Raw genomic sequence first — 12,603 nt, 5'->3', positions numbered from 1 at the left:
ACCTGATTATGTATCCCTGACCCAAAAGCTGGCTAGAAATTGGAACTCGTGTAGCCTGGCTCAAACCAAACTTTGGTTGGCAGACATTTACAAGGAGGAGAGGCAAACTACAGAGAGGGGACATTTATACTAACCTGTCAAAGGATTCATCCGAATTCTGTGAAGAACTCCTACAAATCAGTGAGAGTACTCCTTATTAACTTTTATGCTCATGATACTAATAAAAATATACTGGCATTTACTTTACATAATAATGTGCCCATTACTATGCTAAGCACTTACATGCATTCTCGATTAATTCTCCCAACAGCACTACAACAGTAAAATTATCCTCTGGATTTTATGGATGAAGAAACAGGTTCAGAGAGGTTAAGGAACTTAGCCCAGGTGGCTAGAAAGTCAAACTTGGACTAGACTTCAAAGGCTTTGCTCTTTAAGCCACTGACCTCTTCTCAAACTCCATCTTCACCTTTGGCCTTTTCAAATAATCATCAACACACTCACAGGTGCCTCACATGCCAGATACAAGGTGAGCGATCCTAGCTGTCCCTCCCTAACGCCCACCTTTGCTGCATATGGAGGTCAGACGCACACATTCTATTTCTCATGATTTTGGAAGTCAGCTTCCTACCACCACTTTATTTAGGACCTCTCATTTTGAGAAGGTGGGCTTTAGAGAGAAAAAATCAAATCATGAATGCATCAGAAAGGCTAAACAGGAGGTTGAGCAAACAATTCCAAGATTCTACAATTAGGAATAACCTTAGAAAACTTACATAGGTTCTCCTTAACACAGAAGGAAAAAACTTACAATTTACCCTCAAGACGGCATTGTAACTTCAAAAACAGGACTAGGGAATTGGTAAGAACAGGAACTCTAAATACTGGGGGAAAAAAAAAGGCAGGGCCTTTTTTCACCTTTAAGGTTTGTGGGGCTGACGGGGCTCCCATCCTTCAGGACAAATCCCTTCCTGACAACAACACGTGAGAACCGGGCCAAAGGAGCAGAAATTCTGATTCTTGATTAAAGGTCATTCCAAGGGCTCAGGAGAGACTTTCCTACCACTGTACAACTCTGTCTTCATTTCTCTTCCTGGTTATGTCCGTATGTTTATTTGGTGCCTTTGAGACATAAGAGTGAATAAAAAGGCCAGCATCTGAGGGCCATGAGCTCAAGTTCCTTCCTGGGTCAAAACTCACGCTTCAGATCCTCTCTTGCATCAAGGGTTCGGCTTCTTTCCCCTACACACCTGACCTTATACTGTCTGTGGTCCGTGCCCATCCGCTACATCCTGCCCACTCGATGCCCACATGATTCTTGTGGTTTGATGTCTGTTGGCATTTTACTACTGAGGAATGTTCTGGCCGCAGCAAACCCGGGTGGGAACACAGTGCACTCACTGCAGGCAGAAGTGGTTCCAAAAGCCCAAGAGCCAAGCAGCCCGCAGCCATCAGACCACAAGAGCTTCCACAAAGGAGCGTGACCCATACAATACAGGGGCCACGGAAGCAGTAACATTCCCAGTGGTCTTCTTTTTTTCTTTTGGATGGTGCCCCCTTTTAAACATTTCTTCTATTTTGTCTTCTCATCTCTGTTAGCTGTCTTAAATCCTCTCTTTGAACATGGTAGGGTGTAAATAAAATACACGAGTGAAATTAAAACGAAAGTTTAATGAAAGTAAACTCTTAAAATTCCGTAGCCAAGCAAAACATGTGGCTTGTGTGTCCCATGGTTTCCTCTCCATTGTTTTACTGAACTCACAGCAAATAGAAAAGCTTACAACTGAATTCCCTTTAAGAAAAAAACAAAGAAAAAAGAGAGGTAGTTTGGTCAATAATGTAGAACTAGAGCATTAAAATTTCAAGACCCAATTGTTTGAAATGCCCAAAGCAGAAAGGTAGTAACTAGCTTAAGGTTCATTAAAGAAAACAATTTCAAAATTCAGCCTTGCGGTGTTTGCTAATCACAGTATGAGGTGACACTGGAACTTGAGGGGTACCCTAATGGCCCCCTCCTCACCTCAGGAAGACCCCCAAAAGCTCCACCGGTCACCGTCCTGACCGCCAGTGCTGTCATGCTGTCGCTGGAGCAGAACCTCTGCCAGGCCCTGCCCTCTCTGCCTGGTCCCTTCAAAGATGACCGCTCACAACAACTTGATCTGTGGGTCCCACTCTGCTTCCAACCCAGACGCTGTCTCTTTAAATCACCCCATGGCTCTGCACCCCACTCTCAAGCTTAGCCCAGCTGCTGGGGACCACTCCTCCCGCCACCCAAGTCAAATGCATGACCTTGCGGGAAGAGTTCAGATAACTGTCTTCTGAAGAGAATAAACTTAGTAATTTGAACAGAAAGAAGAAAGCTTTGGGAATTTAGAACCTAATACTTAGCATAAAATCTTAAATTATGCTTAGCACTATTTTTTTTTTTATTACTACAACAGTAAACTGAGCCTGGATGGGACAGACCAAAGTCTTCTATGTACATGGATGTCTTTTTCAAACAAGCAAAACCTCATGTTTATCAAAATCCAAGAAGTAGTAACAATAAACATCATTAATCAAATACCTACTTATGCGTCAGGTACTTTATACATAGCCTCATGCTCCAATATACAACACCCTGGCTCAGAGCGAGTACTTCATATTAATACATTTTTATCTGTTACCTACATTTCAAGAAAAGCTCCCAAAAAAACAGAGAGCAAAAAGGTTCAACGACTAGCTACCTAGAGGCACACACCTTCCGGGGGTAAAACTAGGATTCGAACACAGGATGGTCTGGCTGCATATCAGTAAAGGAGACTCTGAGGTTGAATGACGTGTTCAAGGTCACCCTTGGGGGCCTGAGTGGCCTGAAAGCCCTGCTCTTAAGGACTATGCTCCTCTTCACTGACAGGCAGCCTTAGGAATGTGACCATTGGGCTAAGTCAGGTTTCTGGACAACCAAGGCTCACACTACTTGCTCAGCACAAGCGGGTTCACTGTTGTAACTATCAGACTTTGAACCTAAGGCAGCAAATGGAAAACTCGATAAAGAAAACCTTTGTAGACTCACCTTCACATCCCTCATTAAGACTAATCACCTGCCCATCAGGTTAGATAAGTACCTCAGGGCTTTAGGTACCTACATGTGCCCTGGCTTACCACCCTTTTACATTCAATTTCTGTGGATGGCCCTGCCACCTTGGTTGGGGGTTGGGTGACTGTCCCCCAAGGTCAGTCTTGGCTGTGACGGGTAGACCTTCCTCATTTGCTCTAGCCTTTTCGTCTGCAGTCCAAACTCAGATTTTTCAGCCCCAACTCTGTGACTGTAACCTGCAGCCAAAGTAACCCAGACAACCAAAAACTGTGGAGAGGATGAGATGCCCTACACCAGGGAAGGAATGAAAATGCAGGGACTTTGGGAAAACTTTCCATTTAGGTGATGATTTTGCACTTCCAGTTTCATGGCTACTTTGGAAGGAAGGATGAAGATTCCAGAACACTGATCTCCATATGTGGGCTACAAGAAAAGACATTTCTACTTGAGTTTGTTTTTTATTTAATGACTGTTTTTTTTTTCTTAACAAAAGTATCTACAACTTGAAAAGGAGACTGGCTCCTTTAAGGCTAAAATTGATTGGGACCAGAGATCTTACAACAGGTTATAAACATTGCTGACTGACATACATAAAAATGAAACTCTTTCAACTACAACACTGGTTAAAGTAGGAGTTAAACTCAATTATTTAGGAATAAATTAGGTTTAAAATGTGTCAATTATAATGTCGATAAAAAGTATGTACATCAAGAAAATTTCACTAATTCTTCAGGAATCCTTTCTCCAAATAAATTTTGGAAAATCATCTCAGAAATCTCAGATCAGAGTTTGGGCCTCTGATGGTGCATATGGCTACGTAAACCAGAGATGCCAATCCAGTTTCAATATGCCTAGTTAATGATAAATTATTCCCTCCCCTCAACGTGTGGCAGGCAGATAACTACTCCACTCTGCAGACAGACAATGTAGGAACACTAGAGAAAGGGAATTAGTAAAGATCATCCAAGTTTTATCTAGCTGCCTACTTCACTCTCTGCGATACAATTTAAAGGGGATATTTTAAAGTTTAAAACATGGCAAGGGAGATTCTTACGCAGATTTCAGACATTTCTGTATTACTCCATTTGTTATCATCATGTATCATGCTTATAAATTTAAAACTTTATTAATTAGAGTTCCCTGGTTTGGGTTCAGCTTGCTTCCATCTGAGATTCTTGGCAGAAAGTCACGAACCTCCTGAACATGAGACTTCTGAAAGCGCTCTGGGGTGCTGGTGGGAAGAGGACCTTGCCTCCTAGTTACACTTCAATGCCATCAAGCTGTAGACCTGACACATCAACAGGGTTATTACCTTCTTTTGACCACACGTGTAAGATAAAGATTACTTCTATTTTCTTCTCTAATCTTCAGCTAAATCATGGTCTTTCAACTTCAGGTTGATTTCTAATTTCACCAAAAAATCTTAGTTAAAATCAAGTCCAGAGATCACTTTCCGAGCTTCTTTTCTAATGGAACCCTGGAAAATCACACCACAGAGGATGGTGTTCTATACTGAGTTTGTTAGCAGCAGCAACACAAAATGATTTAAGCCAGAGGACTTGTTTCACAGGACTTTCACCTACAGCCAGAAATGTGGGAGGTGACTTCACTGTTCCGGAGAAGTGAAATTTCTAAAGAAATACTTCTTTGACTTTCACCCATCAGCCTAATAACAATGACAAGTCCCAACACTCTGGCAATTTCAAGGTATACCTCTGACAAATATTTACCTAGGACTTCAGCCAAGCTTACTACTCTAGACCTTTTTGATCATTTGCAGCCACTTAAGATTCCAGGCAATGGCACCCTACTCCAGTACTCTTGTCTGGCAAATCCCATGGACAGAGGAGCCTGGTAGGCTGCAGTCTATGGGGTCGCTAGGAGTCGGACACGACTGAACAACTTCCCTTTCACTTTTCACTTTCATGCATTGGAGAAGGAAATGGCAACCCACTCCAGTGTTCTTGTCTGGAGAATCCCAGGGACGGGGGAGCCTGATGGGCTGCCGTCTATGGGGTCGCACAGAGTAGGACACGACTGAAGCGACTTAGCAGCAGCAGCAGCGGCAGCAAGATTCTAGGGGCTTTCTAGGTGGCACTAGCGGTAAAGAACCCAACTGCCAAAGCAGATGTAGGAGAAGTGGGTTTGATCTCTGGGTGGGGAAGATCCCCTGGAGGAGGGTATGGCAACCTACTCCAGTATTCTTGCCTGGAGAATCCCATGGATAGAGGAGTCTGGTGGGCTATGGCCCACAGGGTTGCAAAGAGTCGGACACGACTGAAGTGACTTGCATGCAAGATTCAGTGAACAGGTATTAGTATCTTTCCCCAGGCAAACTATAAATGAGTGGTAAGAAAGGCTGATTTCAGAAAAGCTGGTTTCATTTACCACTTCTAAGAACTGGAGAAAAAGAATAATGAGCCAGACAGCTCCATTCAAAGGGAAAGAAACAGAGGCCAAAGAAGCCTCACCAATGACTCGTTCCAAGAATCTCTAGGTGACCCTACTGCAACCTAACAAGATCTGAAATTCACTAAAATATTTCACTGGATGTTTCCACGGTAAACAGTGACTAACACATTTAAGGAATTCCCACCTGGAGTGCCCAAAGAGTCCAGCAGCTCTGGAGTCTGAGGAGTGGTAAGCCAGGCAGTACAGCACAGAGGTCAAGAACTGCGGCTTCAGAGTCAGACTGCCCAGGGGTGAATCTAGGCTCTTGCAATTCCTAGTGGTGTGGCTTTGGGCAAGTTACTTAATCTCTCTATGGTTCAGTTTCCTCAGATATCAATCAAGAACTCTCTGAATGCCTACCTTAAAGGCTAATACGGTAATTAACTGCAATAACATAAAACAAAGTGTCCATTCAGCACTGTGGCCCTGCACAAAGTGAGCACTCACAGAACATTAGCTATTATTAACATCACGCAGACCTGAGCTCACTGACATAACAGCCTGATCAGTTTTGCCAAGGACAGCCAAATGAGGCTACTTCTGATCAATGGAAAATCTGAGCCAGAATCAGAGATCCTATGGTCGGGCTGGGAAGACCCTACCTAGCAGTTTAGAGAGAAAGAGTTCACTTCATGAACATGACCTGACCTTGGAAGCCTCTCTGCCCTTCACGCTGACCTCAAATGTACTTGTCAACAAGAAAGGAAATTTAATTGGAACCCCACTATGTCCAGGACACCATGTGAGGCTCTCTAGTGTTATCTTTCAATCTGTGAGGAAACGAGGGATAAGCACTTGGCGTCTGGAAACGCGGGTGCAAGTGGTGGCGTCAACTCTTCTTCGCTTATTCCTGAGTTTATTCCTAACCTGGGCCTCCGAATGGAGGCTATTTGTCCAAGAGACTCTTTCTTCCATTTCTGGAAGCCGCTCAGGAAGAAGGAGGACACAAGACACGTGCCTCTGAGCCTGGACTCACTTCAGAGGCGGGATGTCCCCGTGGAAGACTTGGGGACCGGACAGACCCCTGGGGAGGTTCCCTGGTGGCTTTGACCTTGGCGCCTGGGACTCCGTTTCCCATCCTGCCGGCTGCGGTACGATGACACAGCCCCTCGGCCTAGGCGGGTGTGTGAGCCGAGTGTGGCAACTGGTCCTGGAGGACTTGGATTCCCCATTCCACCTTCACCTCGGGACCCTGTTTCCCCCAGGGGGCGCGGGGCCCTCTGGCTTTGCCGGGACACAGTGCACACGGCAAACCGGCCGCGGAGAGCTGGGGGAGAGGCCAGATAAGATACCCCCGGCGCAAGGGTCAGGGCGGTGGGGACAGTCTGGCCGGCCAGCGATCGCGCACGTCAGCCGGGGTCACGCGGCCTCCCCGCCAGGGTCCGGCCGCCCGAGGAGGGAACGGGGCGGTCGCTGCCAGCCCGGCCCCGCCTGAACGACCTGGCCCGGCCTCGGTCCGGACGGCGGCCCGCCGCAGGCCTCACCTCCCTGCGCACGTTCAGCAACGAGTAATAGTCTTCATTGTCCAGCTCCTCCTCGCTCAAGGCCGTCGCCATCTTCGCAACCTTTCACCCCGCCAAACCTGCAAGGCCGTGCTCAAGAGGGACTGACGGTCCGCGGCTCAGATAGCGCGAGCCGGCGAGGCTGCCCCACAGCGGCCCCTGGCGGCCTGGAGTCGCGCCGCCTCCGCGCAGCCCGGAAGGAGCGCGCCTGCGCCCTGCTCCCCGGCGCGGCCGAGGGCGGGCCCAGTCCCTCCACGTGTTGCCCGGGGACCTAAAGCCGAGCCCGGGGACCCTGGGGCTGTGCCTTGGCTAGAGACAGCGAGTTTGCGGTCACTTCCGGGGGTCGTCACGTCTGGACGCCGGGGAGACACACCTTTGCGACACCCTCTGTCTCCCCCGCCGGCGTCCAGTGCGGGGCACATCCGAATCCCAAATATAGCCTCAACTGGGCTACGTGGCCATCTCCCCACCTCCACCCTTACCCCGGTACCCCTCCGACGGGAGGCTACTGGAGGCCCCACATACTGATTTGTCTTTGCACAGGAAGCTTCCAGAATGGCATGTGTTCCTCCAGTGGTCTTTCACTTTCATCTTGACAACCCTGCCCAGGGGACAGGCCCCCTCATTTTCATTTATTATTGTCGTATATTTGGAGCATCTGGCAGTTTTTCTGCTGCTTAAACGACGAGGCTATAGCCATTGTGAAAGTGAAAGTCGCTCAGTCGTGTCTGACTCTTTGCCACCCCAGGGACTATATAGTCCATCGAGTTCTCCAGGCCAGAATACTGGAGTGGGTAACCTTTCCCTTCTCCAGGGTATCTTCCCAACCCAGGGATCGAACCCAGGTCCCCCGCATAGCCATTGGGTTTCCACTCTAATTGTTTCTGGCAGGCGTGTATATCTACTGACCCCACCCTGGAGCTGTTCTCTTGTAAATTTCTACCTTATGATTTAGCATTGGAGTCGAATTGATTTCAACCTTGTGCCTGTGACGTGGTGCGTTGTTGAAGATGTCTCTGCAATCATTTAAATAATTTAAATGTCTTTTAAATGATCCAATTATCAAGATAAAGTGGACAAGAGAGTGCCCCTGGTCTTGTCACCTGTTTGGTTCATGCCGACTTGTACCAATTCTTCGCTAATTCTCAGTAATGTTTGCTCTGTAACTAACCACTGACTTAGAATCATCCTTGCTGCCCTTCCTAAGCCAGTCTCCTGGGAAGCCCCAAACACCTGTCTGTGGATTTGAGAAGTTGATTTCTTTCTCTTCCTAATTTTTGACCAGATGTGCATCATCTGGGCTTGTGTACAGTCCCTTGCAAGTTGCCCAGCCCTCTTAAGGCTCTCTTGGCATGAGTCACTTAGGTGTGCTGAGACTGGTTATTCTGGAGTGTTGAGTCAGTCTGGAACAAACTGTCAGCCAGAGTTGTAAATTAAGACCTATTTCTTTATCTGTGTGAGATTTCCTCACAATAGCTTTCTTTCACACACACTCATATTCCATCAGCTAGTCCAGAAATTTTTTTGTTATGATCTTTCCTTTTTTCTCCGTTGCAGAGCAGTGATTAGGGCTAAACTGCACACTGACATTTGCTGGTTTTTAAGAATGTCTTATCGAGAGGCTGGGGGGAAAACTAGAATGTTGTGATATTCCTTTTTTCCTCCTGTTTGTAGACATTAATTGGGCTATAATGCTCAGTTGGGTAGAGGAGCTCTTTGCCATCTTTCCTCTGCTTTGGAAAACACTGCCTCTAGGAATTACACAAACGGAACACAGCATATGTCTCAGAACGCCCAGGTCGGTGTTGGTATGATTGAGAATGACCTGGTTTTTATCACCACTCAAACAAAATAAATAGTGACTCAGGGATGCTCTGTGCTTTTGTCCTCTCTTGGGCCCACGGTATTTTGTGTTACTTGGTTACTTGGAAAGTAACTTGGAAAGTGATTGTGACAAATAAGAAATAAACTTAGATACACTACAGGCTCAAGCATATATTGACTTCGGAGATTGGCTCTCTTGTTTCTCTCCTCCAAAAACCATAATCTCTGATGGGCAAAATAATGAAAACTGAAAGATGTACAAATTTATAAGTTAACACACACATCCAACAAACTACTCATGCCAGAGCAAGTGACAAAACTCAGTCACATTAACTCACTGCCTTGCACTTTAGTTTTCCTTTGATTGGGTAAAGTCACAAAGCAATTTGTCACTTAGTTGCAAAGCCTAATATACCAATACTTATGTAATATGCTCCTATAACTATATGACTATGTGTGTGTATTATTATATATGTATATAAAATTGAAATGGGGGAAGGGTAGAGGACATAATCTTTATATTTTAATTTTTTAAAAGTCTTTCTTGAATTTGTTAGAATATTGCTTCTGTTTGTTTTATGTTCGGTTTCCTGGCCCCAAGGCATATGGGATCTTAGGGCCCCCATCAGAGATTGAACCCTCAACCCCTGAACTGGAAGGTGAAGTCTTAACCACTGAACCACCAGGGAAGGTCACACAACCTTTAAAAGAATGATTGCTGTTGGGGATATACCAAGATCTGGTCGGAACTAATTATATCCAAAATGGTGGAAGAGTCAACTTCCAGTGGAACTTGAGCCTCATTATATGCTCGTTGTAATTCATTAGCTAAGTGACACACCCACAGGTGCCATGACAGATCGAACAGTGTTGGTTGCTCAGTCGTGTCAGACTTTTTGTGACCGAGTGCACTGTAGCTCACCAGGCTCCCATCCATGGACTTTTCCAGTTGAGAATACTGGAGTGGGTAGCCATTCCCTTCTGTAGAGGATCTTCCTGACCCAGGTGGTGGCTCAATTCCTAGAAATCCCCGCCCCTTCCCCCAAATAGTTGGAATAATCCTCTCACTCATCAGTGACTAAGTCGTGTCTGACTCTGTGCAACCCCGTGGACAGTAGCCTGCCAGGCTCCTCTGTCCATGGGACTCTCCAGGCAAGAATACTGGAGTGAGTTGCTGTGCCCTCCCCAGGGATCTTCCTGACCCAGGAATTGAACCACATCCACCTGCATTGGCAGGCGGATTCTTTACCACTGAGCCACCTGGGAAGCCAGCCCACTAAAAACTAACTGCCGCATATTTGGGGGTCTCCCACCTTCTGAGAGCGGCCCACACTCTGTCTGTACAGTGTGTTTCTCCCAGGCTCACTCTTGCCTTTTGAGACAGACTGCATTCTGTCTCTGGAACATGTCTCTCTCTAGATAAATCCACTTCTTACCTATCACTTTGCCTCTTGTTGAATTCCTTTTGCATGGAGACATAAAGACTTAAAGAGCTTCATTAAGTCCTCACAGCAGGTATGTGATTTTAATAAAAAGACAGTGGGTTCCAGTCCCAAATCTGAGTCTTGACTGGATTCAAATCCCAACCTGAGTTGTGAGTTTTCATAACTGTTATTGAATTCTCTCATCTTAACAGTAACCATAAGGATAATTACTTCTACCATCATCATGTTCAGAGTGACCCCAGATCATCTGGCTTCTCTGAGCCATCCAGGAAGTTTCTTTTATTTAAAGACTCGACCCCAGGCCTTGCATCTAGCATGTAGGATTAGGGTTGTGAGGTGAAGTATAGGATGCTCATTAAATCTGAATTTCAGGTAAACAATGAATACTTGTCAGTAGTATTGCACCGGGCACACACATATACTAAACAAATTGAGACCCTGAGGACTGAAGAATAGCAAGAAGAGATAAGAAAGCCTTCCTCAGTGATCAATGCAAAGAAATAGAGGAAAACAACAGAATGGGAAAGACTAGAGATCGCTTCAAGAAAATTAGAGATACCAAGGGAACATTTCATGCAAAGATGGGCTTGATAAAGGACAGAAATGGTATGGACCTAACAGAAGCAGAAGGTATTAAGAAGAGGTGGCAAGAATACACAGAACTGTACAAAAAAGATCTTCACAACCCAGATAATCACAATGGTGTGATCACTCACCTAGAGCCAGACATCCTGGAATGTGAAGTCAAGTGGGCCTTAGAAAGCATCACTATGAACAAAGCTAGTGGAGGTGATGGAATTCCAGTTGAGCTATTTCAAATCCTGAAAGATGATGCTCTGAAAGTGCTGCACTCAAATTTGGAAAACTCAGCAGTGGCCACAGGACTGGAAAAGGTCAGTTTTCATTCCAATCCCAAAGAAAGGCAATGCCAAAGAATGCTCAAACTACCATACAATTGCACTCATCTCACATGCTAGTAAAGTAATGCTCAAAATTCTCCAAGCCAGGCTTCAGCAATACGTGAACCGTGAATTTCCAGATGTTCAAGCTGGTTTTAGAAAAGGCAGAGGAACCAGAGACCAAATTGCCAACATCTGCTGGATCATGGAAAAAGCAAGAGAGTTCCAGAAAAACATCTATTTCTGCTTTCTTGACTATGCCAAAGCCTTTGACTGTGTGGATCACAATAAACTGTGGAAAATTCTGAAAGAGATGAAATACCAGACCACCTGACCTGCCTCTTGAGAAACCTATATGCAGGTCAGGAAGCAACAGTTAGAACTGGACATGGAACAACACACTGGTTCCAAATAGGAAAAGGAGTACATCAAGTTTGTATATTGTCACCCTGCTTATTTAACTTCTATGCAGAGTACATCATGAGAAACACTGGGCTGGAAGAAGCACAAGCTGGAATCAAGATTGCCGGGAGAAATATCAATAACCTCAGATATGCAGATGACACCACCCTTATGGCAGGAAGTGAAGAGGAACTAAAGAGCCTCTTGATGAAAGTGAAAGAGGAGAGTGAAAAAGTTGGCTTAAAGCTCAACATTCAGAAAACGAAGATCATGGCATCTGGTCCCATCACTTCATGGGAAATAGATGGGGAAACAGTGGAAACAGTGTCAGTTTAAATAAAGTGGAAACTTTATTTTATGGGGGCTCCAAAATCACTGCAGATGGTGACTGCAGCCATGAAATTAAAAGACGCTTACTCCTTGAAAGGAAAATTATGACCAACCTAGATAGCATATTCAAAAGCAGAGACATTACTTTGCCAACAAAGGTTCGTCTAGTCAAGGCTATGGTTTTTCCAGTGGTCAGGTATGGATGTGAGAGTTGGACTGTGAAGAAAGCTGAGTGCCGAAGAATTGATGCTTTTGAACTGTGGTGTTGGAGAAGACTCTTGAGAGTCCCTTGGACTGCAAAGAGATCCAACCAGTCCATTCTGAAGGAGATCAGCCGTGGGATTTCTTTGGAAGGAATGATGCTAAAGCTGAAACTCCAGTACTTTGGCCACCTCATGCGAAGAGTTGACTCATTGGAAAAGACCCTGATGCTGGGAGGGATTGGGGACAGGAGGAGAAAGGGACGACAGAGGATGAGATGGCTGGATGGCATCACCGACTCGATGGGCGTGAGTTTGAGTGAACTTCAGGAGTTGGTGATGGACAGGGAGGCCTGGCATGCTGCGATTCATGGGGTTGCAAAGAGTCGGACACGACTGAGCGACTGAACTGAACTGAACTGAACTGAGGACTGTAGCCTGCCAGGTTCTTCTGTCCGTGGGATTTTCCTG

General features: G+C 45.7%; 1 protein-coding gene across 3 annotated transcripts in view; it reads right to left on the bottom strand.

Moving 5' to 3' along the window:
* The window catches only part of DNAJC11 (DnaJ heat shock protein family (Hsp40) member C11), a 70,480-nt gene extending 63,313 nt beyond the window's left edge, over positions 1-7,167 (bottom strand). For all 3 annotated transcript variants that reach the window (XM_019976429.2, XM_070768280.1, XM_070768278.1), the window contains exon 1: positions 7,015-7,167. In XM_019976429.2, coding sequence (XP_019831988.2) covers positions 7,015-7,086 — 72 coding nt within the window. In that variant the 5' untranslated portion in view covers positions 7,087-7,167. The remainder of the gene's footprint in view (positions 1-7,014) is intronic.
* Between the last annotated feature and the right edge of the window lie 5,436 nt (positions 7,168-12,603).

The sequence above is a fragment of the Bos indicus genome, chromosome 16 (genome assembly GCF_029378745.1).
Source record: "Bos indicus isolate NIAB-ARS_2022 breed Sahiwal x Tharparkar chromosome 16, NIAB-ARS_B.indTharparkar_mat_pri_1.0, whole genome shotgun sequence".
Taxonomy (NCBI): Eukaryota; Metazoa; Chordata; class Mammalia; order Artiodactyla; family Bovidae; genus Bos; species Bos indicus.
The sequence above is the reverse complement of the archived record's forward strand: the minus strand, read 5'-3'. Positions and strand labels throughout refer to the sequence as shown.